General features: G+C 35.8%; 2 protein-coding genes across 3 annotated transcripts in view; both read right to left on the bottom strand.

Annotated features, from left to right (window-relative positions):
• LOC5571668 overlaps positions 1–26,673 on the bottom strand; it is a 411,897-nt gene that overhangs the window by 166,908 nt on the left and 218,316 nt on the right. The window lies entirely within an intron of this gene.
• LOC5571670 (mite group 2 allergen Gly d 2.02) lies at positions 11,996–12,648 on the bottom strand. The gene is made up of 2 exons (XM_001653707.2): positions 12,579–12,648; positions 11,996–12,384 (listed from the first exon to the last, which is right to left on the bottom strand). Exons 1-2 carry the CDS (start codon positions 12,646–12,648, stop codon positions 11,996–11,998), a joined length of 459 nt encoding a protein of 152 aa, XP_001653757.2.

Below are 26,673 nucleotides of genomic sequence, written 5' to 3'. Positions count from 1 at the left end.
TTATCCAATTCAAATTTTGGGATATTCTTTTTTAAAGAAATCTGTTGGCAAATAATCAATGTTTCCAAGAAAAAATGTCTGAAATAAGGAATATCTAATAAAATTTACAGAACACATTTCAAGATAAATTTCAGAATTCTATGCTGAAGGTATCTGTGTTAAAATTGAGGGACCCGGATCCAAAGAGGTGTAAGTGTCATTTTGGTCGGATTTGAGTTTAGTATAATAAAAAGATCAACTGTTTCCAAGCTTTTCAACGGTATTTTAGGCGATTTTCACTTCTAAAAGAAAAAAAAATAACATTTCTCTCGCATAACTTTTAAAAAAGACCTCTCCAATGTTCTTGTTTATTTTCTGGTAAATTAATAATTTAAGCCACATGAAGCTATCATGTTGCATTTTATGTATAAAAAACTAACCAAGAACATTGTCGTTCGATCTATAGTGAAAAACATCCCAGAAAGTAGCGAATCTATTATTGTTGTTAAAATCCTTTAGTAAAGTTCAGCAAGAATTAATATAAGCATGTCATAGCAACCTGGTCAATACGCTAAACAATCCGAATAAACACTAAGCAAACCGAGTATACATTTGGATAAGTTTGTGTATGTGCTCATGTTAATCCGTTTTTCTCTTATATTTCAAATATTTCAGAACAAAAAAAGTGCTGTCCGCTTGTCCAACGAGTGTACTGTTAGGTAATACGTGTCAATGAAAAAATGCTTTTTGGTTATATTGGCGCTTGCGTAGGCTATGCAAACATGTTGATGTTAGATTGGCTTTTTAGTCTTGACAAAATTAAAAACTGTTATTTTATTTTGTCCAACGTTTCGGTCCGTTTGGGACCTTTCGCAGGTCCAATTGAGTCCCTGAGGAAGGTCCCAAACGGACCGAAACGTTGAACAGAATAAGATAACAGTTTTTAATTTTATCAAGGCTGAAAACCTAATCTAACAAGGAACTACAGTCGAACTACCAACGATATGCAAATATGGGCGGTACATGAAATCACAATTTCTAAAACCTTGAAGACATGTCTTGAAGAAGCTTGTACAAATTTGAAGACCTATGAAAACTCCTTGTCTTGAAGCCATTTCGAAATTCTTTGAGGACCACTGAAATTTTATGAACACTTTTTAGGAACCTCTAGAAGATCATCGAAAATCCCTGTGAAATTTTACAAACCTCTTGTAGACTCTGGGCAGCCCATCTACAAAGCATACTTGATAACACATTGATCACTTGTGGGTTCTTTTTCTTTTGGGCATTACGACCTCGCTCGGACAGAACCTACTCCTGCTTAGTGCTCAATTAGCACTTCTACAGTTATTAACTGAGAGCTTTCTTTGCCAAAGTTGCCATTTTCGCATTCGTATATCGTATATGATGATTTTCTATGACCAGGGAGATCAAGAAAATCTCCATTTCGAAAAGATCCTGAAAAAAAAATCTTCAAGATGGTTTTGCTTCGTAGTCATGGACTCTCGGCGAAGGAAGGCCTTTTGTGGGTATTCTAAGATTTTTTTTGCGGAACTTTGAGAACCACCTGGGAGGTTTTAAGAGTTTTAAGAAACCCCATAAAAATTCCATTCTAGTAATATGCAAAAAATATTTTCAAAGATTTCTTAAGGTTTATAGAGTAAGTACTGTTAAATTCCTTGAAAACTTATGGACTTTATGAAACTACATTTTAAACATTTCCTTGACGAATCCCATCGGAAACCATGAATCTTCTCCTTCTTTCTGGCGTTACGTCCCAACTGGGACAGAACCTGCTTCTCACCTCAGTGTTCTTATGAGCACTTCCACAGTTATTAACTGAGATCTTTCTGTGCCAAATGACCATTTTTACATGTGTACAGTCAGGTCTCCTATTAGACACATGGATGGGGGGCGTAATAGGAATCTGCGTTATAGGAGACCCAGGGCTTATGAGATTTCATCACTTTGGGGGTGTTTGCGCATAGCAAAGGGCAAATAGCCCACTGGAAGCATTAACGTGTAGTGTATTTAATATAGTCTGATGAAGTTTACATATATTGTATGCCCTGGGAAATCGACAAATTTCTCTTCCAAAAACATCTTTTACAGGCGGGATTAAAACACCCCTGTAATATTCAAATATTCAGTAATTACATTACTATAAACCACTCCCTATCTTAAATAGGGCACAACTAACACAAGACCCTACATAAGACTGATTAAGAACAATTACTGAATAAACTCATTTTTTACTAAAGCCCCTCAGCGTATTTTTCTGCACCTACTTTTCTGCATTTCAGAATTGGTCTGATTAGGCTGATATTGGAAAAATGTGTTCTCTTTTTATGGTACAAATCCAATAAACTGCTAATCTTTCCAACACTCCTTTTTTCTAAAAAAAAAATGTAAGACAATATCTCTGAAAATTTTGGCGGTAAAATCTTCTATGAAGAATCGTTATTAGATCTTTGTAAAAAAAATCAGTAAAATTTTCACAGAACTTAATTTTTTTTAAACCTATTTAATGAGGATGTCAACTTATCCTCTGTTATAATCTCTGTCAATATCTCAATTGAAACCTATTTGAGTTGCGTGCTATTCAGAGACATCTGTATTGACATTCGTGAACATTCTCTGAGTAGATCATTGTGAAAATCCATGTGCTCGCTGTGGAGTTCCTTGTAGATAGAAAATTGTGATCATTAAATCCCTACAAATTCATTTCAAATTTTGGTATAAATCGTCCAAATTTTTGAAAAGTTTAGCTTGTAAAGCTGGTAGATCCGGACAAATCCGGAATGTTGTCAACGCTGCTTATAGAGAGTTTCTGCAGAAACCCATGTAGAAATCACTGGGAAGACTTGTGTGGCGAATCCTATGGGAACCCAAAATCTGTGTTGAACTTCTCGAAAGCGCCTTTTTCTATGGTTTGAAATAGACAACATAGAAATTAATATAAAAAAAAAACACAAAGTTTATCAGTGATGCATTTGAACGCGTTCAGATTCAGTTCCAGTTCAATTTGTTGAACGCATCGATCAAGTAGGCTTGAACATTGTGCAGTTCAAAAATATGAACTCGTGCGAGCCAAAAACTGAACCAAATGAATTTTGACCCATTTACGACAAAAAGTTATGCCACAACTATGTGTTTGCAATTTCTCATCGTAATGGGGCTGTGCACTGTTTTGATTTTGCATAGGATTTTGACTTTTACTGGCCTTGTTGTTTACTAATTTCATGGCAGAGTGAAAGAGAGCAGATGATTTTTGTGCAGAGCCCCAAAAGCTGTTTTTCATCACGCCAATCTGTCATGAAACGGCCTACTTTCCAGTACTGAATTATGCAGTGTGGTAGTAGTCATTACAAAACTAAAACCAGTGCTGTAATGGTTCAATACGCAACGTTTTCTCATTACACAACTGTTGTTTGTTGCATAATAAATCATTACACAACCTTTTTTCAGGAAGTGTAAAATAATGATGAATGCATTCCGATATGGTTTCTGGTACCCTCAAGTGGTCTTCTACGAGATTGCTAAAAATGTTGCACGCAACTCGTTGCAGAACTCGAATTTTACAGCACTCGTCGTAATTATTCAACTCGGCAAGCCTCGTTGGATAAATGTACGACTCGTACTGTAAAAATCATCATTCTGCAACTCTTTGATATGCATAATATCTTGGGCTGTATGTTTTTTTCCGTTCATAAAAGTTTACGTCGATTCTTTAATGAATTTCCCAAGTGAGAGCTCCGACCATAATTGCCAACTGAACGAACCGTTGAACAACGGCAGGCTCTTGCTTGTAAGTCCATTGACTACTGCGTTCTCGTGGAAATTTGGCTAGCGTTCAGTTCAAAATACACCACTGCTTCAGTAATGGTAACTATGATAAACGATTATAACTTTCGCTATTCACGAACAGTGAAATATATGTAGCAAACAAGATGAAACCCGGTTTTGATTAGATAAATCACAGAACAAAGGAGCTTTCTTGAGTTCATTGGTAAACGCGATGCTGTGAAGCAAGATCTATCTGAAAGCGACAGGGTTTCATTCCTAGTTGAATTCTTAGCGAAAGCACAAAGGTTTCATTTGCAATAGATGTTCCGCGTTAACAACTGTAGAAGATCACTTGGAACACTAAGTCTAGAAGAAGGGACAGTTTCTATTGAGACGTAAAGCTAAACGATGAAGTATTCAAAGCATGACAGTAAAAATAAAATACTATTTAGTAGTAGTTTACCAGCTAGTTCAGATAACGTGATGTGCCGTTGAAATATGGACAAACAGATTTGAGGAACATTAAAAAAGGAGAATGCTCCAAAACTCAACTTATAGTGATTACACATAAACCAAACGCTTTTTATTTGTTCCCTTAAAGTAGACATGTTGTCACGATATTTTAATACCAGCAGGAAGAGAGCTCCACAGAGGATTCATAATAAAATTTGAAAATGACTTTGAAGCTCTCCCTTTGATATAGTACTAATGAGTTGCATAGAAAATTCATTGTTGAAACAACAATGCATTGGAACGAACCTATATATAATATATGGCAGGGGGCCCACATAGCCATAGCGGTAAACGCGCAGCTATTCAGCATGATCATGCTGAGGGTCGTGGGTTCGAATTCCGCTGGTCGAGGATCTTTTCGTAAAGGAAATTTGCTCGATTCCCAGGGCATAGAGTATCTTCGTACCTGCCACACGATAAACATATGCAAAAATGGTCAATCGGCAAAGAAAGCTCTCAGTTAATAACTGTGAAAGTGCTCATAAGAACACTAATCTGAGAAGCGGGCTTTGTCCCAGTTGGGACGTAACGCCAGAAAGAAGAATATAATATAAGGCATACATAAACATGGAGTGGTGATTATGTGTCGCGAAATGGCATGTGAACGGGCTGCCAGATTTTGAAAATTCGTTCACTAAAGTATTCGTGAAGTGTTCCGACAGAATTTTCTCCAGGAAAGTCTAAAAGAGCGAGAGCGAATAGAATTTTTATTTTGTATGGGACGTTTCATAGCGTTTTTCAACATTCTACTTGATGGCAAGACAAAGGTTGCCGGGACCACTAATGTTAAATAAAATTATTAATATTTTTAGACAAAACGCGTTGAAATCTTCTATTGCGACGATTAATACGTTGGATATTTAGGTTAAGTTACTTGGTCGAGTGCCTGTTTCACTAGCAAAAGAAGTTAGTTTGTTTAATATACCCTAGAATAAATGTTTTTAAGTACAAAAAAATCGTGACATCACGTCATTTTCATCGTTTTTTGCTCAGTTATTCGTAATTAGTAAAATGTAATAACATATCCAAAATCAAGGTGTTGAGATAATTTCATATTACTTTTCGATAATGAAGGTAGCGTTTTACACCAAAATTTATTCTACTTCCAGGTTCCAGGTCTAAAATTAACTAATTGAGGTTTGTCCATATGGCATTAACAAATTTCAAATCAAAATACAAATATCATTCAAGTTTGATCTATTGATTGAGTGTTCATCTTCATTGTTACAATTTGCACGTATCAATGCACAATAAATTGAATCTATTGAAACTACACACTAAGAATAAACTTAAAATACATATTAAGCAAAATACTTCATGTAAAATCTAAAAGACGTAAATTTGATGATATTTGACATTAAAAATACGTCAATCTTTTAAAATTATGTCCAATGTGACTGAAACTTTTTCTGATCCGAACAAAATTCAATTCAATGTGACAGAAAATTTCGTCACTTGTAACTTAAATTCACATCATTTTACTTAGGGGGAGATCCCCCAGTGCCGGACAGCACCCAATACCGGACAAAGTCGAAAAATTGAGAAATCGTGGTCCAATCAAGATGGTGTATTAGTAGAAAAAGAAGCTATTATAGAGACTAATGTTTGCGTAGAATAACACATCCTTGAAATATGCACGCCTTTTCAAAAAAGTACAAAAGTTCGAATATTTTAAAAAATTTGACGTGTCGCCTTAATTTTGAGCCTATTTAGTTATTATTTCGAAGATGGAAAAATAATTTGGATCACGCAAGCATGTTCGAACATAATCCTTAATTGATAGTATGGATGTGTTTTGTACCATAATTAAACTAAATATGGACAAATTACAATTTTGGTTGAGCACCTCCTGTCCCCCAGTTTCGGACAGCTTGATTTGTTATATGATATCTTTGTAATTATTGCACCATTGTCTCAAAATACATTCATTTTTCATGGATTCCGTAGATCATGGTATCAAACATGCAATAAAATTAAGAAGAATGAACATTCAGAACAACATCGTAAAATGTGCTATTTTTCATTATATATGAAAGAGGTTTTCGATGAACATCTTGCAAACTAAGAAAAACTCAAATTGTTTTTGTAAATGATGCAAATGCATTGAATTGGCAATTATATACTATTCCTATAGTAAACACATTCAAAGATGTTCAAATTCACATAATTCGAGGCATTTCCAGATCGTGTCCGGTATTGGGTGCCAACTTTCAAGATCGATCAATTTGGTACTAAAATACATCATCAAAATGCAATGTCAAAATTCATATGTATATTTTCAAATTTATTTTTGTACACTATAAAAATGATAACATTTATCATAAATGGGTAAAACGAGCACATGAAACTAATATTTTTCGAATTATGAATTTAGTGGCTTAAGTGTCCGGTACTGGGGGATCTCCCCCTACTACAATATGTCGGGCATGCATTTTTCTAAGTGTGTAAATTTTAAAAACGCGTTGACATTATGTTATTTTTTACAGTAAAATTGAATTTTCAGTGTGGTGTATGGAGAGTCTAGACAAAAGAGCGAAAATCAATTATTCAAAATATTTGGATGGAAATAAAAATTCACAAAGTAAATTGAATACTTACAGTAACACAAGAATGGCGGGGAAGATTTTTACAATAAGTACTCACACACTGATAACAACACGAAAAGCAATTTAAATTTCTTTCTTATTCTGCTTCATACGGTTCACATAACTACACATTTTCACACATCGTCACATAGTGAAATAATATTTCCATACACTTTTAAAAGATCCTTCACTACAAAACAGTATTTACATAACTACCCAAATGGTTGCAAATGAGTCAAGGTTATCTTTAATCATTAATCTCTCACTGTTTCACCAACATCATCAAGATTTCTCCTGTAAGTATTTTTTTTTGTCTTTTCTACGAGAAAACAATATTCTGTTGTTCCACAATACAATAAACTTTGTAACTAGCTTTTCATTCACACTGTTCACTGTTGTTCTGATGTAAATGTCATTGAAAAAAAAACTGCAATACAACAACCATTTTTTTTTTGCATTGAAATTAGTATTCATTATAAGCATGCTCTTGAACATCGTTCTTTATTGCCAACATCACTTTTGCCCGAGAGCTCTCCTCATTACTGGTACCATTTTTACATTCAAATAACGTGGTTTTGTCATCATATTTATTGTTCATGTATTCAGCCTTTGAATCTGCTGATCAAATAAGTGAGCAAATATTGGTCAAAAAGACGATTGAAAATGTCTGGGTGTAGCATACTATTACTGTTGCTTCAAAGTACCAGAAGCCTGTAAGCCGAAAAAATAAAACTGATTCTATTCAGTGGTCCAGTGCCTCCTATCCAGAAATGCTATCCTTGCATTTCCATGGAACCCTATCGAGGTACGGGCAACCTGAATGAAGATCGGGCAACCAACTCCGCTGTAAACTTTGATCTTGGTAGAAGGAGTTTGCTTCTGCATACATGAAGCATTTATTGCCAATGTCAAGGCTGCTGATCATTGAGTGCAACCATCTAGTTAAAGTGATTGGAAGATAGAATAAGCACTTCAACGAACACGTGAATGACGCTAAGATCGTGACATCAAGAGTCATGGTATTGAAGGTAATGTCTAAACCAGTTCAGTGGACGATATAACCAGTAACAAGTGTCACCATAATGCACTATGGGACATGGACGCAATCTGGCGGGACAAAATTAATAACTCGGTAACGAAGCGTTTCCGGTATTTGGTGTCTTCGACAAAGTTTTTTGTTACAACGAGGACCATCTACTGACATAAACGAATAGTAGGTGGCGCCACAATCTAACTTTTTACTTTGACGTTCTAGAGACTTGGCATGTTCTGCAAAGTTGTTCATTTTGATAAAATAAACAACTCTCTCGAAGACGTCAAAATTCCACAACCTACTGTTTTCGAGTTATTGGCAAAATAAGAGAAAATTAGTGAAAAAACGATTTTTTCACCGAATTTGACATTTTTCCTAAAAACCATGTCATATAATATTTTTTGCTGATAAATATATATCAAACGCATGCTGTGGTGGAAAAAATTTAATAATACGACGCATAAAAATTAAGAAGTTATGAAAAAACCTGAAAAATAGAGCATTTTTTGAACCTTAATATCTCCAAAAGCGCAAAAAATCGCAAGCTCACATTTTCAGGCAACATAGAGCAATACTTGATAAAACGGATGTCAAAATTCCAGAGAGGTATATTTTGGTGTTTTTGAGATCTATCATTTTTTTTACAATGATTATATTTCTCCAATACAGTTAATTTCCATGAAGAATCTGAAGGGACGATCGACTTCAAGAAATAACGAGTTGTGGAACAAAAACTTTCAGAAATCTGTTTAAAAAAGCCATCATAGTAGCCATGTAATTCAGTTTAAGAGCAGTTCCTTGAGTTGATATCGAGTAATGTAGATGAAAGTGTAGATTAAAACTGCGTACATAATTTTTTTTCTTCAATAATTCAAATGATATAGTATGCCATGAAAGACTTGATCATGTGTCAGTTAATTGTTGTCATCATGGTTCGTGGTGAGCAATTTATTTTGTGAATGTGTTACTTTTAACACGGAAAATCAAATTTTAAAGCATGTTCATGTCGATATCTCTAAATACTAAAATTTCAGAGCGCACGATCTCTTGTCCGGAGCTTGTAGATTTATTATAAAGCGGAAATAGCGTTGATTCTTGGAAGTTTCGAAACAGAGGATACAGATCAAAGGTATCAATTTGGAGATTCCTTCAATTTTGAGAACTGTTAGGTTGTTTAACCTTAAATATGTGTTTTATCACCGGATTTGCTTAAAATTTGAGCTTCCGGAAGACTGTGACAACGAATTCGAGATGAAATCCAAGGCTAGCTTGTACTGTGTGCAGATATAATAATTTCATGAAATAATAAAATATATTTTTCCGATAATTTAAACATACACTTAAATATTTGCCATGACAATATTAATCGCGTAATGGAAAGGAAACCGTAAAAAAAAATAAAATAAAAAAATCTCAAAAACACCAAAATATACCTCTCTGGAGTTTTGACATCCGTTTCATCAAGTATTGCTCTATGTTGCCTGAAAATGTGAGCTTGCGATTTTTTGCGCTTTTGGAGATATTAAAGTTTAAAAATTGCTCTATTTTTCAAGTTTTTTCATATTTTTTAGGTTTTATGCGTCGTATTATTTTTTTTTTTTCCACCAGAGCTTGCGTTCGTTGTATATTTATCAGCAAAAAATATTATATGACATGGTTTTTAGGAAAAATGTCAAATTCGGTGAAAAAAATCGTTTTTTCACTAATTTTCTCTTATTTCGCCAATAACTCGAAAACAGTAGGTTGTGGAATTTTGACGTTTTGAAGAGAGTTGTTTATTTTATCAAAATGAACAACTTTGCCGAACATGCCAAGCCTCTAGAACGTCAAAGTAAAAAGTTAGATTGTGGCGCCACCTATGCGGACGATTTACGAACTATCCGTTTATGTCAGTAGATGGTCCTCGTTGTTACAAAAAACTTTGCCGAATACACCAAATACTGGAGACGCTTCGTTACCGAGTTATTAATTTTGTCCCGTCAGATTGCGTCCCTGGCCCATAGTGTAATGGTGTGAGATGTGATTGGCATTGGTCAATGACGACGGCGAAACGACTGTTTCGATGAAGTGTGCCGGAGAGTGACAGACGTGAAGAATGTTGCCAGAAGCCGTATGTTCGTGGACGGTACCGAATAGAACAAGGCAGCGAAAGCTGAGAAAAGCGAATCCACCATACAAAGAAAAGGTAGCAAGAAGAAAGTGTGGTAGCTGAAGCTCAAAATAACATGATCCGAGTGATATGCGAGATTTTACCGTACCAGTACGCACCATGTGCAATGATCGAGAAGGGAATTTACTGAACTATGAAACGGCGATGACTGCCAGGTGGAAGGAGCTCTTTCAAGAGTTCTTGGCAAAAATGTCGATGTTATGTAGCGAGAGACAAAGTCAAGCTATGGAGCTATCGGCCATAGGAGAGGATAAAAATTCTTACAGCACATCAAGCTGAAGAACTGTAAGATTGCTGGGAAGGACGAGACCCCGGTTGAGCTTCTTAAGCACGGAAGAGAGTAGCTTTACCAATTGATCCTCTGAGTACTTCTATGGAATGGGAAGACGAAGAAATGCCTACCGGTTGGTTTGATGGCCTCATAGTTAAATTTACAAAAAAAAGGAATGGAGTACGCCAATGACAGATGCTCTATCCTGCTGAATTCGACTTACAAAATAGTGTCACTCACCCTGTTTGATAGACTGAGACTGCTAGAGGAGTCCTTCGTCAGCGAATACTAGGTTTTCGAGAGGACCACTCGACAACGGACCGGTTCTTTACCGTGCGAATGATTTTAAATAAAGTCCGGGAGTATAATTTACAGACCAATCATTTGTCAATTTCGCACTGTTCAACATTGCACTCGAGAGTGCTATTAGGAGATCTGGCGTGCAGAGTAACGGCACTATCATCACACGGTCACACATGCTCCTTAGTTTTGCGGACGATATCGACCTTATTGGAATCAATAGCAGCTTAGTGCAGGAGGTATTCGTGCCTTTGAAGAGGGAAACAGCGTAGATAAGCCTACCAAAACGAGCATATACTGCATATAGGGATAAAGATATGCCTAGTGGTGTTGATGCTGAAGTAGTGTATGGTGAGGATGTGAATTTATTCGCCTTGGAAAACTTGTGACCACGAGGTTTCCCGCGAAGTGAACAGACGTGTTGTGGCTACGAATATGGCCTTTTACAAACTACGTAACCAGCTTAGATCCCGCAACTTGCAAACGGAAACAAAGTACATCCTCGAGTTAAGTCAAGTTTATATAGATGCGAATATTATTAAGTGAGTTAAATACGGCAGACTTCAGTGGGCTGGTCACTTAGTGCGAATGTCGGAAGAAAGAATTGCAAAAATAATACTCAGCAGGGAATCAGGTAGAGTTGGGCGGCTTCGTGGAAGACGACGAATACGCTGGCTGTACGCAGTGGAAGAGGACCTCTTTTTATTCTTCTTCTTGGCATTTACGTCCTCACTGGAACAGAGCCTGCTACTCAGTTTAGTGTTCTTATGAGCACTTCCACAGTTATTAATTGAGAGCTTTCTTTGCCAAAGTTGCCATTTTCACATTCGTATATCGTGTGGCAGGTACGGTTATACTCCATACCCAGGGAAGTCAAGGAAATTTCCATTACGAAAAGATCCTGGACCGACCGGGAATCGAACCCAGACACCTTTAGAATGGCTTTGCTTTGTAGCCGTGGACTCTAACCACTCGGCTAAGGAAGAGGACCGGGCTACCTTGAATGTTCAGAGCAACCGGAGAAGTATCGCCCAAGACTGACAAAGATGGAGCTCTACAATACGTCCGACAATGGCGTGACACTATGCTGTAGCCATCAAGGTATCAAGGTAGGTAAAGATGGTGTCAATGCCAAACTCATCAAGAGGGCCAGAAGAAACTAGCCATTTGTCTGCATCGGGTTCCTTCTGGGAAACAGAATAGCAACGTCAACTGTGGATTCAAAGATTTTCAACAAAAATATCATGTCAAATAATGTCCCATTGGTAACTTGTAGAAATGTTAGCTTTATTTAATCTACATTTATTGAAATTCATATTTTTGAGCGATTTTATACACCAAACATTGTCTAGTGCTCATCATCTCCTTGCTATCCAAGCATCGAAGCGAACACAGCCCAAAACCACGCCTCTATCACCGCTCACACTGACTTCGATTTCAACCGGAATATTGACCGCCGGAACTTCCAACACTTCATCAACAAAAACAAAATTGTACGTTCTCCCGGCGACAATCGGACATCCGCCTACGACTCCCTTGCAGGCATTGGTCAACTCCGGACGCACTCTGTAACCGACGTCTTTACCGAGAAAACGGGCAATAATCTTTATGGTGGCCGTATTGCTGTTGTAACGGCTGACAATTCCGATGGCCTGAGCTCTCAGAGGCTTCCGGGCTACCAGGACGCAGTTGTCTCCGTAGCAATCATTCACTTTTAGGCTGGTTGGCGTCGGCGCTCTGTTTGGGCCTGCAAAAAATCAACTAGTTCCGAAATTCAAAACTATAGTCATACACACTAAACTCAAAGTACAAACTACGGTGAAAAATCATCGTTATGTTAACATTTTCAAATACGAAACCGTTGATCCGTTGGGCTAACGATGCAATTCTCCGTGAAGAGCTTAGTGTGTAGCTTTCAACAATAAACTGAAATGAACTTACAGGCACGGAAATTCACGTTGGCCAGGGCCAAGGCTGGCACAAGGGCAGCAACCAGAACGAACTTAAACATCCTGAGAAACTTGGATTATGCTTCACTGAACTCGACGATCGGCGTCGGGGTCCAATTTATATCTATTTGCGGATCACAGCTGAGCGAATTATCAGTTGTAGTGCAAGAAGCGGAGATAAGATCTATTTCAAGTGGTGTCTTCACTTGCCAGAGAGATCACTCCAGAATTTTTAATATATGCAAGTGATGAATAATACATTGGCTTTACCGTTGCATTTAACAATTTAGAGGACGATCTTATTGAGTGTTCTTGTCAAAAATAAAATCAATGAGTCAAAAATTCTCGCCAAGTCTTGTTGGCTTCAACACTGGAAGGTTCAAAAATGCTTCTACGTGCTAGCCTTACTCACGTTTCAAAACGCACGTAGCATTCATGTTTTTGAAGCTCCCGAAGGACGAATATTTTGGTGCGTTTTACGGAAATTTCCTTGTTTTGAATCGTCAAGATGAGATTAACTTATTGACGAGTTTTTGCTAGGCTTTTTCCAGCTCAGTTGGGAAACGCTTAGTTGGGAACATCTCGAAGCCAACCGGGTTCGAGTCTCGATTAGGTTGAGGATGTTATTAGCTCGAATGTTATCGATTTCCAGGGACAAAACCTTTATGCCTTCCAGGTGATAAAAGTCTCAATACTGTAAAAATTGATTTTTGCATTTTTACGAATCTTTGAATGTATCGTTAGATTTTGAATTGATGAACCAGTCTTAAAGCAAATTATTTTAGTTTCACAGACGTTCTTCTTCTTAGCTAGTTTTTCTTAGTTTCGATGAGTGGGAAACATTGATATGGAATTTCTGTTGCTCTGTTCAGAGATCCATCACCACTTCAACAGCTTCACACTGAAAGCATTATTAAGGCAAAGCATACAGTAAGTCAAATATACTATTTGTCCAAGAAATTTTGAAAATTTCTTGGATTGGGCAGAATTATTAACCAAACGCCTTTCAGCATGGTCTTACTATATAGCTGCACGGATATCAACTGAGCTCCTGCCGAGATGAGCACGTTGGCGCGCGTTAGTTTGGGACTGTAAACAATAACTTTTATCTGCGTAGTAGCGTGCTGAACAATATAAAATAAAAAAAGGATGTTAAAGAAACATTGACCTTTCGGTGCTTGAATGTTGGGTTTAAAACAGCTTCTTGATGTGTAGAACAAACGCAGTGTCTACGTCGCATTCGATCTTCATTTTCTTGACAGCGATATACATCTTTTTACGAACAAGTCATCAAAGAAATCATTCATCGAAGAGCGTATTCCCAAAAAGGGGCATCGTTGAGAATTGATGGACCTTAACAGCGGTCGTCTTCGTCGCTACCTGGTAGTTTGCGCATACAGAAAAACACAGTGGGTTACTAATGACACCTGGAAGGCTTAGGAATGCTGAAGATGTGGTACAGCGAGCAAAATCTTGCTGAGGTAAAGTCTTAACGCATCAGCAATACAGCACCAAAAACACCATGAAGAACACTTAGATAAACGGAAATCAAATGTGAGTGGATTATCTAGCCGTTGTTGGAGAGAAAGCAGTAGCAACCGGTGACCCACCACCTCTATAATATTTCACGTCGCCTTAGTGGAGCAAAGGTGAATCCGCCGATGTCCATGAACCCACCATCAACCTGAATGCCATGATCCCGAATTCCATAGCCCCGAATATACCATTACCCCAAATTTTATTAGCCCGGGGTAATGTTCTGTTAGGTAAGTGAGATTACGATCGATTGCGCTCAAACAAAATATTAACATCCATCACCTAAACGATTTTGAACTAGCTGATAATTTTGTTATATTTTTAGCACACCTGCTCATACAGAGTAAGTTTGATGGTATTGCTGAATGTTCTCAGCAAGATTATTGATGTCAAGTCCTGCAAACTAACAGTAAAAATGCATCAGCACTGAAAAGTCAATAAGACGGACTGGAACAATTGACAAAGACCACAGCGACGGAAATGAACTAGCGATTAGAAGGCCGGTACATGGACCTGCAAATCGAACTGCCATTGGAGGTCCACGATTTCGAAATTGTGGCACTGCAGTAGCTCGAACGACAGTACGACTGCCCAAGGAACAATGTCAAAATCGTAATAGGATATTTAAGCTCTCAGGTTGGCTAGGACGAGGAGGAGTTCAGACCGGCGGATGGAAAGTTCAATTTGTAAAATCTCTTGACAACTGCTAGAGGACAGTCAAAGTAATTAATAACGCTGCTGAAAGCATTGCCAGATACGTGGAACTGGAGGACGAAAAGTGACATGAGATTTTGGAGTGGAAGAATGGAATGTAGGCTGGAAAGTGGAACGATACAGACTGACGCGAAAAAAAAAACAGTTCCACTTGCTCCAGGACTAACAGCGCTGTCTGGAAAAGCTAAATGCCATGAAATGGAGTTGCTCAACCGTTCTCAAAAAAGGGGGGATTTCTCGCGGAACATTACTAAAGGACCTATCTAACATTGAGAGGCTCTCTTTGTTTACTTTCTCTTTCATTAATAACTGAGTCACATTAACCTCCTCTGTTGCGTTTTTTGTATGAAACGCTAGTCAAGGAAATTGACTTTCGATCTATAGTGAAAAGCTTCCCAAAATCTTTAGTATTCCACTGTTATAATCGAAAGAGAACGAGAGAGGAGAGAATCTCTCATTTGTACATAGGTCCTTTAGTAATGTTCCGCGAGATTTCTACTAGAAGATCAATACATTCGGCAAAGACCTCGATAAGGATGCAAACATAGGGACCGACAGACGCGAGGTGATCGAAAAGTGAAATCAGCACTATAATAATCACCTGAATGGCGCAGGAAACACAGGCAGAGGGTCGGGATAGCGAAGGTGATGACTACGTCAGCACAGCTTACAATGGAAACCAGGGAGCCGATATGATGGCCATATTTTGTTGCCTCTTATCGAACGCAAGCAGCGCTCACCAATACTATTACGCTATAAGCAATGCAGCTGGTGTGAATGTGGGAAAATGAACCTAGGCACACAAAATCTACGCATATTGTTCGGTATTATTTCCATAGCGTAGCTCGCGGTTTAAAATAAAAGTAAGTTTCATGTATATTATCATAAAAACCACAATGAAGTGTTGTTTCCTTCTTTCGGTGTCGATTCTCATAATCAGAAGAACAATTATCACGATGATAACATTTCGCATCACAAGTTTCCAATCAATATCGATGCGCGGGATAGATGGCTAAATGCCATTGCGAACGCGGATTAAACCACAGATAAGTAAACCGAAGACTTTCTACGTACATTCTCACACGCAGCGAACTGGACTATCGAAATTCATACTTTTTGCCTTATGAAAGATGGAACGATTATCGCAATACGAACGCTTTATGTATCGTTTTAGCATCACTCCACACCAAGGCGTCGATAGGCGCGGGGTGTACGTACGAGTCTATCGATAGCAAGGTCCTTGGTTCGATTCCAGGTTGCCGCGAAAACTATTTTTGTTTTCAAATTTCGGTTTCATAAGGCAAATTTATGAATTTCAACCCGATTCCTTGTGGCGAATTTTCATAAGGGGTTCCTATGTTTATCGATAGTCCATTTGCCTGAGTGCACATACCAGCTTTGCGCAGTTTTTGTCTTGTATGGCGCATTTTGTACCACTTTCACTCATACGGAAGGTAAACATTCAACAAATACATGAGTGTGCGTGAGAATTTCAACTGGAGTATAAATTTATGCTCCCGATAAGAAGGCACAACAAGACCTGTCAAATACCATAGTGAAAAACTATGATGCCATCCCTCTGATGGAAACAAAGTAATGGAATTTAGGGATGTCATTCAACAACTCAAGAATATCAAGACTGCTGCTAAGAATGGTATCGAAGCCGAATTCATCAAAATGGGCTCGAAGAAGTTGACTACTTGCTTGCATTCACTGATAGCACAGCGTAACAAAAATGACATTTTTGCGTGTCTTAAGGATCAAATTATTTTCATTGATGCTTACATGAAATATAAAGTATGATTTATCAAACTTTTTTGTGATCTAATCCACCAAGCATGCCATATATGACTTTAACTTTCATTTCAGATATAATTTGGTTGAAATTAACTGATGAAATTTAGATTGAATCGATTTTTCTAACATGCTTGCAGTCTCCACACAAAATTCTTCGTTTCTCTTATATGGATAAAGACAATACTGTTTTAAAGCATCAAAAAATAGCTTTTGAGCATCGAAAGTATACTGCACTTTGTTGTTAATAATTGTTATACACATAGAGTTTGATTTCTATGGCAAATTAAGTGACAAACTTGCATACAGGTTGACTGAAATAGAAAAATTTTGCATTTTCAAAAGTCAATATCTGAAAAACTAGACGTGCTATGATATTTTTAAAAACGTAAATGGATTCAGCAACCCTTAATTAGGTAAATAGCAGTATTTTGGTGTTTGAGACAAGAACGTGTTCCGCACTGTAGTCAAACCTGAGAAACGGAACAACTATTGGAGGAGTTAAAACAAGGTCTTATACGCCCTAACTACAAGAAAGGAGATTGGATTTTCATTTGCAACTTTTTTGAGTTTTGACACCCTCTAGTACGACATGCAGAAGGATTCAAATTAATTTTATCTATCAACGACAAACTACGCTTCGGCTACATATCTACTGATTAGTACATGGAAGTCTTAAGTTTTAAACAAAATCATACACATATATATACACACACAAACAATGTACATTATCGTGCATATAATAGCTGATAATAATAGAAACTTGGAAAAATATTCACACCCAAAAGGTAAACCGAGATGGATAATATGATTAAAAAAAAAAAGGAAAACTTACAAGTAAAAGTAGATCAGTATGGGTTTAATAATAAAAAATAAAAATATAATTGAATTTAAAACAAAATGAAACCCCTCTTTTTTATTCATGTGTTATCATATTTCTCATTAGAACAATGTACGGCTTTTGAACCGAATAAGCCGATCAAAATATGTTCGGAGAGTTAACCAGTTCGTGAACCATAACAGTTCGTGGCACATTGCAATCGGAGAGCCCTATAAACGCTTTCTCGACACATACCACACGAGAGAGTGACCTCGTTTAGTATGTGGCGAGAGAGCGTTCAAGAGCAACAACTCTCACAGCCTTAGTACAGGTTGACATTTATATTTTCTAGTGATGCAACATTATACAACTTGATAATAATCTATTGGGTAATCGAATATGGTTGCACACATATCACAGAAAATGGATAATTTTCGCCTCTGCTTCTTAATCAGAATGAGAATGTATCAGTGAATGTTACAAGTGTTGACACACAGTGATCAGTGCCAAGCAATGGGTAGTGTGTGTCAGTCTTTTTCCTTTCGTGGCTCTTGGAAGGTAATGAACGATAAATGTCATGTGTGTTGTGTGAATGCAGGCGGACAAATGAAATGAAATTATGGCTCGTGCGTCAATGCACTATGGTCCAGAAAGCAGTTTTACGCGGAAAGATGCATTTTGAGCTTTAGGATAAAATATTAGACTAAAACGGTATTCTACAAAGTTGTTTGTATTAGTTAAGCCCTTTGTTTGGTGCTAATGAAAATTAGGGTGGACCACATTTTCATAGAAATTGGGTAACTAACTTTCTTATTTGTTTGAATTATATTATACATGCGTAACGCGGGTAGATCACCTTTTCGTGGTGCGTTACGGGGCAAGATCTACCAATTTGAACCCTAGTCTCATCTCGTTTGTCGGGCTAGGGCAATATGTTCTGGTAATTCAAGGATTCGCGGTACAAAGTTCTTGTTACTGGTAACAATTTCAGAAAATTAGTATATTTTACCTAGCAGATGGTTAAAGACTCGGAGTTGGTCAGTCCCGAGACTACACTTGAAGCCAGGATAACAATCATGAGTATTAACTCAACAAGAACTGTTAAGTACTGGTAATTCAAGGACTCACGTGAATTCTGATTGCTAAACAAATTTTCTAGCTAGATACGGTTTTGCTGCTAGCCTAAAGCCCCTTTTTTCTAGTAATTTTTGGAACTGAACTAAAAGCGAAACAAGGATGTGACTAGAGTTCCGTTGCATGGTCAAATATCAGTAGTACCGATTTGGTTCCTCAGAAACCTAATCTATTATGTTTGCTAAGGGCGCGCCTTCGCTGAGATGCAAATTTCTATGAAGGGTGTAAATAACGGGACCTTTTCATCATAGTCGATTTTTATCAATATCTGAGGAATTAAAACAAGAACTGTACAGAAATCGATGCTTCATTGCCTATCAATGGAAATGGAGTAATGCGACATGCACTATACACTAAGGTTACGGGTAATGCCACAATAGATCTAAATACTGGTCGCAGTGGCGCATCCGAACAGAAAAAAAAATTATACATGCTCCAGCAAAGTTGAAGATCATTCAATTTCAAGCAATTTTGCCAAAAAAAAGTTTTCTGTATCTCTTAAATTGACCGATTAGAGCTTTTTTTTCCTACGGTGATATTGGGTGGTCCGAACAAAACTGGTTTTCTGGCTCTAGCGTTTTCAATCCAAATATCTCATCAAAGTAGTCTTTTAAACACTTTTAAAGCTTTGAAAAAATGCATAGTTTGGTGAGTGAAGAAACTCGCTATCAACTTCCGTTTGGAAGTTATTGTTGTTTTTCTTATAAAAACAGGCCAACTTTGATTGTGAATATCTCTGATTGGGGCAAACATAAAAATATCTTTTGATGACATTCAAAAGGCAAAATAAAATCGTATAATAAAAAGAGAAAATTCATTAGAGTTACAAAATAACACATCTGTAATTTTTGATATAATATACAATTTTATTTTGTCTTTAGGCGTCCTCAAAAGATATTTTATATGTTTGCCCCAACCAGAGATATTCACATCCAAAATAGGCATGTTTTTGTGAGAAAAACACTAGCTCCCAAACGGAAGGAGTTAGCGAGTTTCTTCACTCATCAAATTATGCATTTTTCAAAGTTCTAAAAGTGTTTCATAGACCACTTTGATGAGATATTTGGATTGAAAACGCTAGAGCTAGAAAACCAGTTTTGTTTGGACCACCCTATGTCACTGCAGAAAAAAAGCTCTAAATCGGTCAATTTAAGAGATACAGAAAAACTTTATTCTGGCAAAGTTGCTTGAAATTGAATGGTCTACAATTTTGCGGAAGCATGTATAATAAAATTTAAATAAATAAAAAAGTTAGTTACCCAATTTCTATAAAACCACTAATTTTCAATAGCACCAAAAAAGGGCTTAACTAATACAAACAACTTTGTAGAATACCGTTTTAGTCTTGAAACATAAGTCCTAAAGCTCAAAATGCATCTTTCCGCGTTAAACTGCTTTCTGGACCACTGTGCAATGATCGTTAAATTTTCCAAAGAATGCATTAGAACTTAACATATAAGATAAATAATTATATAAGGACAGCATGTCTAGGAAACATTGTTTGAATTCTAAGAGAGTGAAGCCAACGTCGAATATGTTGTATCGAAATATGCGTCATAAGCCCTTTTCAATATGGAACTTTCAATTAGGGTCGGTGTGCCAATAGTCGCAAAGCTAAGAACAAATATTCGTATAAATGCGAAAAATCAAGCCAGTTGCATTATTTTTACGTCATCTGAAAGCTTTTCATTTTGATTGTGTGGAAAAATGTGAAAATAACGAAAACTAATATTTATGTATTCAATATTGCTTGCGGCACTATAGGAACACATAAGCCTATAGTAACCCTTTTTTTAATTTCTGTCCTTATAGTAGCCTCAAACTTCACGGCTTAGGCAAAACACAATTAAAAGTCGAATTTTGACAAAACGTTCATATTTTTCTTTTGAAGAATGGATCAAAGCTTTCGATTGATGCAAATAAGTAATTTATTCTCCAAATATGTAAGGCAATAAAAAAATATTATCTCTTAGTCGTGCAACTATAGGAACAAAAGGTCTACTATAGGTACAAGGGAGCTTAAATTTTAAGAGAAACTTTTTTTTTCGATAAAATTTTTTTTTCATACAATTGAGCGGTGCACAATGGTCCGAATCGACAATTTAACCGAAAAAAAAAGTGTTTTCTCTGTTCTCGTCGATTTTAGATGTTCGTTGTCTTCAGAGAAGTTATTCGTAATTGAATTTTTCATCTTTTAAGAAAAAAGTTGAATATGGAGGCTCTTATTTAAGCTCTTCCGCAAACTTTAAAAAATGTTATTTTGAACAACTTTGTCGAAGACACTTTTGATCTAACTCTTCATTTTAGCTAAGAAAGTTGATTTTAAAAGTTTTGAAGTTATAAGCAAATTTAAGTGATAAACTATGAAAAATGTATTTTTGGAACTATTTGTTTTTGAATCAAAGTTTTATACGATTACTTGTGAACTTGTTCACTTCTTATCTTATGCAATAAATTTAGGTCGAAAGAACAACATGCCATCGCTTGGAGTTTTGATTTACGGTAAAACATGATTAAATAAAGGGTCTCACAGAATGTATGGGCACGACTTTGATAACGAGAATCACAATATTTTCCCAAACAAATAGATATTTTTAATTTTTTTTATTTTTCTTTGGGGCATTTTTAGGTGAAAATGAATCGAAGCCAAAGTTCAAATTTTCAAGAGCACGGATCTGGAGGACCGAACATCTTTTTAAGCTGAAAACTTAATCGATTGGTCACTAGCTGGTGGTGACCAATCGATTAGGTTTTCAGCTCAAACGGGTGTTTGGTTCTCCAGATCCGTGCTCTTGAAAATTTGAACTTTGGCTTCGATTTATTTTCACCTTAAATGCTGCCTGTGGAAAATTTGTTTGATAAATTTATTTTTACATTGAAATTTTTGATTTAACAAAATCAATTCTTATCTGGCCCGCAAAGACCCTACTTTTGTGTTTTGTTGGAACTTAACTAGTAATGAATGTTTTTATCAATATCTTTCGAGGTGATGAGTTCAAATACATTGCATCTAAGATTTTCCACAAGAATTTTTGTGTAAAAAATCCATTTGGCTGTGCTACAAAAGATTTGAAAAAATGGTAGAATTCTAAATTCCGCTAATTTTTCTCTCCACATAAGACAACTTCACGACATCATAAATTATCAGGCATTTTGAATATAAATAAAATTAATTCATTTCAAATTTACTTATGTCAAATATCTATACTTTTGGATAGGCAACAAAAATTTTAGTTTTTTTACATGTTTTAATGGATATACAAGGACTTGGCTTTGACCCTTTTAAAAGTCGACCACAGCTGAAACCGGATTTTTGGTTTCCCTTCAAATTTCATAAAATATATTTTAAAATTTCCAATAAAATAAGTGATAGTCTGATCATTTATCGTATCGGCAATGATAAATATATTTTTTCAGATTTTTGTGTACGTTTTTTATGACCTAGCACTAATTTCGTATAACAAAGTCACTCAAATATAACGCAATTTGTGCAAAACGAATAAGAGGAGAAAGGTAATTCCAGAAATTCCACCATCAACAAACAGGTAGCGGAAAAAATGTCCAAAATTCACCAGCCGCTTTTGATGAGTGCAAGAATGAAATGTGAGAAAATCAGGTTTTTATTTGCACTAGTCTCCGGATGGCAGTATGATAAAGTCGTGCCCATACTTTCTGGGACACCCTATAGTAAAATGTTTTTAACCCGTATAGGCCTGAGTGAAAGCATAAATACGGAAACCCTCACCGCTCAGAGAATTCTTAACGGATTCAGATGATTTTATCTCAGTTCACTGGCCCACATATCTAGTTTCTAGAAGTGGCCAGAGGTACTCGGAAATATTCCTGTAGCCGGAGTTATTTCGGTAGGTCACTGGGTCAAGTCTGGTAAAAATGGGCTATTTTTTGAGACATGCCAAGTTATCTTTATTTATTTGCAATGACAATCATTTTAATTTGCATAAATCATTATGATCTGACATTCAACATTATAAATGAAGCACCGTTTAAAATATACCGAATGTGGCTATTCGGACGTAATGCCCGGAAGAACCGGTTATAGATTTGTTGGATGCCAATTCGTTTCAATTCTCGAAAAGTAGAAATAAAACATAATTGTCCACTAAAATGCATGCCCTAAAGCTTAGCACAGATGTTCAGAAACAAATTGGCCACTTCATCGTAAGTTTGAGGCATCCTGGGACCCAAAAATGGTCATTTGTAGGATAAATAAAATGCAATACTCATAGTTATCCAATTCAATCGTTTCTCAAAAAGTTTACACTGATGCAATTTTCTTAAAATTCCGTCATGTAGTGGCTTCTCAGCCGACCTGACCCAGTGATCCACCGGAATAACTCCGACCACAGGAATATTTCCGCATTCTTCTGTCCACTTCTAGAAACAAGATATGTGTACCAGTATACTGACAAAAAATCATTAGAATCCGTTAAGAATTCGCTGAGCGGTGAGGGTTTTAGAATTTTTGCTTTCACTCAGGCCTATACGAGTTAAGTTTTTAAAGTAAAATAAATTTTGGGTGATATCTAAAATTTATATTTCTGCTCAAATATATTCACTTGACATCTAAAAGTAAATTATTGTAATAAAACAGCATGGAAGTGCTTTGCATTTTGATTAACAAGCTAACAGGCTAAAACCTTGAGTTTTAAGTAGGTGTTTGAGTAAAACATAGTGTACATAAAAAGTTTTATTTCTGCTCTGACGCTTTTTGTAGAAAACATACATGTAATTACTCAGAATTTCAATTTACCGACAAACAATTTAAAACAAACAAAATTTTAAGTAGTTTAACGTATAAGAAATTTTGAGAGTTCTCCAAAATTTCTATTTCTGTTCAAACGTACTTTCCAGACTTATTTAACGAAATTTATGTCGAAAACATTGAATGTCATCGCCTCAAGTTTCGATTTACTAGCAAACAATTTAAAACAATGGGGGTTTTCTTAACTTCTTTGCACATCAAAAATTGAGTGTAATCATACTTTTTCATTTTATTTTTTTTTTATAAGCAAATAAATGTCGAAATACATGGCATCACTTTCAATTTCGATTTGTAGACTAATAAGTTCAAAATTATAGTTTATTTTAGTTTTCAAGCAAAAGAAATAGTGTAATCAAAATTTTCTTTCACTGCTTAAATATAATCTCTGTTCTTGTACAATAAAATTTATCACTAAAAACAATTTGTTATTGCATTGTAACTCAAATTATGGGCAAACAGTATTAAAAAACCATGGTTATCGTCATATTTTAGTTTTTTTGTTTTAATGAATTGAATTTTGAGTGAGTAGTGTTTGATCCTTCGACCTTCACGCTTGCTCCTGCGGGGGCTTTTTGAAGGTTTTAGGAAAACATATGCCAGGCATTCCAATTTTTTTTTTTTGCATTATTTACTGTAATAATAGAACTTATCTGATCGACGTATCATCAGTTTCAAGATTGCATCGGAAAAATCTGAATTGGTGGAGTTCTTAAAGCATCTTTAGAACGCTACAAAATTATATAGGTAGATCTGTCTGAACACCGACAAAATTTGATAAGTATTCCAGTTTTGTTATAATACTTTTTGTCTTTATGCTATTTTTGTCAAAATTCAATCTATCTGTAACTGTTGATTCAAAAGTGTTCACACTTTTTCAATTGTTATCAAAAATTGAGGGACTTTGTAGTTCGTCATAATAAAAATAAAAATAATCGATTGAGAAACGGTGGAGATATGGTTCTCTGAATTTGGTCTCTTTGTAGGGAAAATCGACTTTATTGCATTTTATACGAGATATTGTCGGATACTTGTTCCAACCGACTATCTACATAATAAGAAGAAAACACACATTTTTTTGCATAAATATTTTCAGGCGATTCCAGTCTACTGGATAATAATACAATAGACGAATTCCATGTCAAATCGGCCAGTCACAGAGCTGGACCATCTTCGATTCGCAGTAAATTTTGCACATGTTTTTGGTATGATACAATAAGTGTTTTTCATAGAAAAATCGATCAATTTGAGTCGGGAATAAATTATGAAAATGGACTATACATTTTTGCATGCAACTTATTTGAAAAATTCTAACTCCTATACTGCCGATTTTAGAGAAAAATGTTCTATGAAGAAGTTGTAGTAAACCGTTTGTCCTACAAGAAAAAAACAATATACACTGAAAAAATATTAAATGCGTTTTCATGACAAATTCAAAACTAAAACTTCAATTTAAAATTACACTTAAACCCCTTTTTTGATATTTTAAAAATTTCCACCAATTGAATCTTGATAGTTAACAGATGTTTGGGACAAAATTTCATGATGGAGAAATTAGGCCAATTTTCAAAATGTTGATATTTGTCGAAAACTTATTCATACAGACTCAAGTCAAAAAAGTGTACAAACTGACTTCATCGAAGCTACGTGTTTCCCAGACGAAATTCTACACGTTTCGCTCTGAACCAACTCGATTTTTCACTTTAAGAACGTTTAATTTTCGGATTTACAAAACGACGAAAGTAATATTTTCAACTTTCGCAACCTAACCACTACTTTCGCCGCCCCGCTGTATGGAGAGACAAAATGACTTAACCACGAATCAAAACAAAACACTACTTGAGTCGATTTTACACTGGTAGAAAAACGTCCCAAGTAACTGAATAAAACGGCTTATGATTTTGTCATAAAATTCTTTTGTGAAATAATAGGAACTTCATAGTTTTTAAACGCAAGCTCATTGAATGCTGAATTTAAGCAATGTACACGGTGAAAAAATGTTAAAAAGGTGATTCATTTTGAAACAGTTTTAGAAGACAGGTTGTGATTCATCCGAATTAATTTTCTCAAACCCATATAAAAGTTACTTACGTCGTTTTGAAAAATTAATCGAGATTTTGTCAAAATTAATACGTTCTGATGATATTATGAGAATTTTGAAATTATTCTGAACCATACCATACCATTCTCTAGAAGTAGCCATATCCGAATTATATCGAGTTTAATGCAAAACATATGTTTTTAAATATTTAAATAGGCCATTTTCATTAGTTATTCGCGATTTTCCATCAATGACAATACGTTTTCGAGAGTGATTACCTTATTCCATTTCACTTACCGTAATCCAGGGTATCATTGATCAGCGGGGTAACATTGATCGGAATGATTCATCTCGTAAAAAGTATTATCATTTATTTATGTAACATTTCCAAATCATGAATGGTGATTCTCTTTCTTATATTCATGAGCTAATAAAAGTGAAGATTTTTGCGAAATTTGTGTTTAGCTTATGCGTAAATTTGGCAACTTTTCGAAACAATGATTTCAATGTTTAAGGATGACACTACCGAAGATTCATGTCTCACATCAGTTCTGCAAACGACATGAGCAAGGAAAAGTCGGTTCTTACTAAAAATAGTATCACCGAAAACGATTCCGTTATCAAAACTTTCATAAGTATGCTCAATTAGGCAACATTACCGAATTACTGGTAAGAATGTTAAATTTCCTTAGGAAATTGCCTACGTTTAGGCGTATTCCGTTGGTCAGAGTGTTTTTAATTTTAAAATAATTCAAAAAGTAAATGATTTGTAAGGGTTTGGCCATCATATTCGGCTTCAGGGGTCATGATTTAAGTAAGTAACGACACTTTCAATATTACCGAGCGATGTTTACATAGGTGATCACTGTTACCCCATATCAGTTAAATAGAAAAATCGCCTAAAACATTTGTTTAAACATGTTTAATCTTTCAAAAAAAACAAAATACAGTATATAGTCGCGAGCTATGGGCGGCAGTACTTGTTTTAAAAATATTAAATTTGCGACATTTGTATTTTCAAACGAAATATTTAAGAAATATTAAAAAAAAAAGATCAATGTTACCCCGGGTTACGGTACTTATTTTCCTTGATGGAAATGGTCTATTTTAATATTAAAATAATATTCTTTTGCATTTAACTCGATATGATTCGAAAATGGCTACTTCTAGAGAAATTATCCATATAATCATATGGTTCAGCATAATTTCAAGATTCTTATTGTATCATCAAAATGTATTTATTTTGACAAACAAATTTTGAAAATCGA

This window comes from Aedes aegypti, chromosome 2 (genome assembly GCF_002204515.2).
Source record: "Aedes aegypti strain LVP_AGWG chromosome 2, AaegL5.0 Primary Assembly, whole genome shotgun sequence".
Taxonomy (NCBI): Eukaryota; Metazoa; Arthropoda; class Insecta; order Diptera; family Culicidae; genus Aedes; species Aedes aegypti.
Note: the sequence above shows the minus strand (reverse complement) of the source record. Positions and strands in the feature narration are given on the sequence as shown.

Excerpts from the sequence above, each read along its gene's own strand:
- LOC5571670 (XM_001653707.2), bottom strand. The coding sequence starts at position 12,648 with ATGTTTAAGTTCGTTCTGGTTGCTGCCCTTGTGCCAGCCTTGGCCCTG. Across the intron at positions 12,385-12,578 it reads CAACGTGAATTTCCGTGCCT|GCCCAAACAGAGCGCCGACG; the intron begins GTAAGTTCATTT and ends GATTTTTTGCAG.